Genomic DNA, 2,500 nt, shown 5'->3' on the forward strand with positions numbered 1-2,500 from the left:
GTTTTCTCAAAAAATGATGTCCTCATATGAGGACACAGGTTGTTAGGAGGTTAAATATAAACATAGTTCTGGAGGAAATCTGAGAGTGATTGACAGCTCGCATTACTAGCTCCCGCCTTCGCGCAAATTTAAATCCCTTCTTCCCTCCTTCACCTGTTATGCACGTAGGCTGTCCGAATCGTCCCACCACCTCCCCCTACATCTCCATTCTATTAGATCACCTGAATACATTACCCCTACACTTACTGTAAAGGGGTTGGGGGAAAGCACCCCAGGATCGAGGCCAGCTAACATGCCAAACATGCCTATTGCTTATGCCTAACTGTACACCAAGCACTGGAGGGCAAACTCGTGAAACAACTGTAAAATATCTCTTTTTCTTTTCTTCCTTTCTTTCTATTTGTTTCTTTATCTCCTTTCTTTCTCTCTGTGTTTCTCTCAGGTGGAGCTGGCCATCAGCATCTACTGGCCCAACTTTTACCAGGTAAACACACACACACACACACACACACACACACACACACACACGCACACGCACACGCACACGCACACGCATACACACACACACACACACACACACACACACACACACACACACACACACACACACACATACACTGACAGACAGACAGACAGACAGACACACACACACACACACACACGCACGCACGCACGCACGCACGCACGCACGCACGCACACACACACACACACACACACACACACACACACACACACACACACACACACACACACACACACACACACACACACACACACACACACACACACACACACACACACACACACACACACACACACACACACACACACAAAGACATGTTCATGACAAGTGCGGACCAAAGCAATTGATCTACTGTATACTGTAGTTCTGAAATTGCCTTGGGATATCTCCTGCCTGTACTGAATGTGCTCGGGAGTACAATAGTAACAACGGTGCCTTGCATTGCCTTGGAATATCTCCTGCCTTCCTCATTGGGCCCAGATGAGTGTGTGATGGCGGCTGCCTATTTGCAGCTCAGCTGGGTGTGGGGTACTGGGGAGGTGGCAGGGCCACGCTGCCTTCACACATGGCTGCTTATTAGCTGGACTGACTGCCTGTCCGCCACCACTCTCCTCTCTGTCCAGACGCCCAGTTGGTTACAACTAACGTCTTTTGACCACCATGACCTGAACGAATGAGTCTTGTCCCGGATGAGTGTATGCTTGGTGTTGTGGAGATCCTGTAGTCTTTTTACTAGCTTGGCCTGGGTGAATACGTATGATCCCAGATGAGTGTATGCTTAGTGTTGTGGAGATCCAATAGTCTTTTTACTAGCTTGGCCTGGGTGAATAAGCATCATCCCAGATCTGGTGCCTGACGGTGCAGTTATTGAGAACAGGGGACCATCTCCTACCTGTTCCGATTGTGCTCCGGAGTACAATAGTAGCAACGGTGCCTTGCTTTGCCTTGGAATATCTCCTGCCTTGCTCATTGGGCCCAGATGAGTGTGTGGTGGCTCCTGATGGCGGCTGCCTATTTGCAGCTCAGCTGGGTGTGGGGTACTGGGGAGGTGGCAGGGCCACGCTGCATTCACACATGGCTGCTTATTAGCGGGACTAACTGTCTTTCCTGCCTGCCCACCCGCCTGACTGCCATGTATGCTGTGGAGAGGGACTGAGGTGCTACTGCATGGCCTAATTGGCACTGAGAGACCTTAACCTCACTTAGGGTTAGATTGTTTGTGTGTGTGTGTGTGTGTGTGTGTGTGTGTGTGTGTGTGTGTGTGTGTGTGTGTGTGTGTGTGTGTGTGTGTGTGTGTGCGTGCGCGTGCGCGCGTGTGTGTGTGTGTGTGTGTGTGTGCGTGCGTGCGTGCGTGCGTGCGTGCGTGCGTGCGTGTGTTAGCCAAGACCTCACACCGTGTAGTAGGGTGAGAATCAAAAGCACACTATCGCCCATATGGTTCAGAGGGAATGTGTGTGTGTGTGTCCGTGTACGTGTCCTTGGTTGTGTTTTTGTCCATGATCTTTTCTATGTCTGGCCCAATTCGAAACAGGGAAGGCAGCTGTCCTTCCAGTGAGCTAACTGGACATCGAGTCATGAAGTGTGGATCGAAACGAAAAATTGCTTTATTTCCTTCCTTGGCAGTTGACTGCATTTGTGGGCGTAACAGGGATATTTCGAGGATACATCAGATGCTGACTTCGCTGCCTTGGTACCCAACATGCTGTGCGCCACCTCCCTCTCAACCGGAAACCTGAAAAACAAACATGGCTACTACCCAAGCTACTACCTTATCATACTCTTTATTCTGACACTTATGTATGTAGATATTGAAAATCGAATGCATAAATCAACATTGTAGTATCTAAATATGCTGTCGCTAGATCTATTTATAGCCTATTTTACGATTCCGCCGTCTGACGATCATTCACCGTTCAAATAGCATGCGTAAGCTAAGCGCTAACGTGATGAACGTAACTCCCGCCATAGAATCGCCG

General features: G+C 49.3%; 1 protein-coding gene across 1 annotated transcript in view; it reads left to right on the plus strand.

Moving 5' to 3' along the window:
* The window catches only part of LOC134456913 (receptor-type tyrosine-protein phosphatase mu-like), a 186,852-nt gene that overhangs the window by 55,302 nt on the left and 129,050 nt on the right, over positions 1–2,500 (plus strand). The window contains exon 5 of the mRNA XM_063208557.1: positions 443–484. Within this exon, the coding sequence (XP_063064627.1) occupies positions 443–484 (42 nt within the window). The remainder of the gene's footprint in view (positions 1–442; positions 485–2,500) is intronic.

Source organism: Engraulis encrasicolus, chromosome 10, assembly GCF_034702125.1.
Source record: "Engraulis encrasicolus isolate BLACKSEA-1 chromosome 10, IST_EnEncr_1.0, whole genome shotgun sequence".
NCBI lineage: Eukaryota > Metazoa > Chordata > Actinopteri > Clupeiformes > Engraulidae > Engraulis > Engraulis encrasicolus.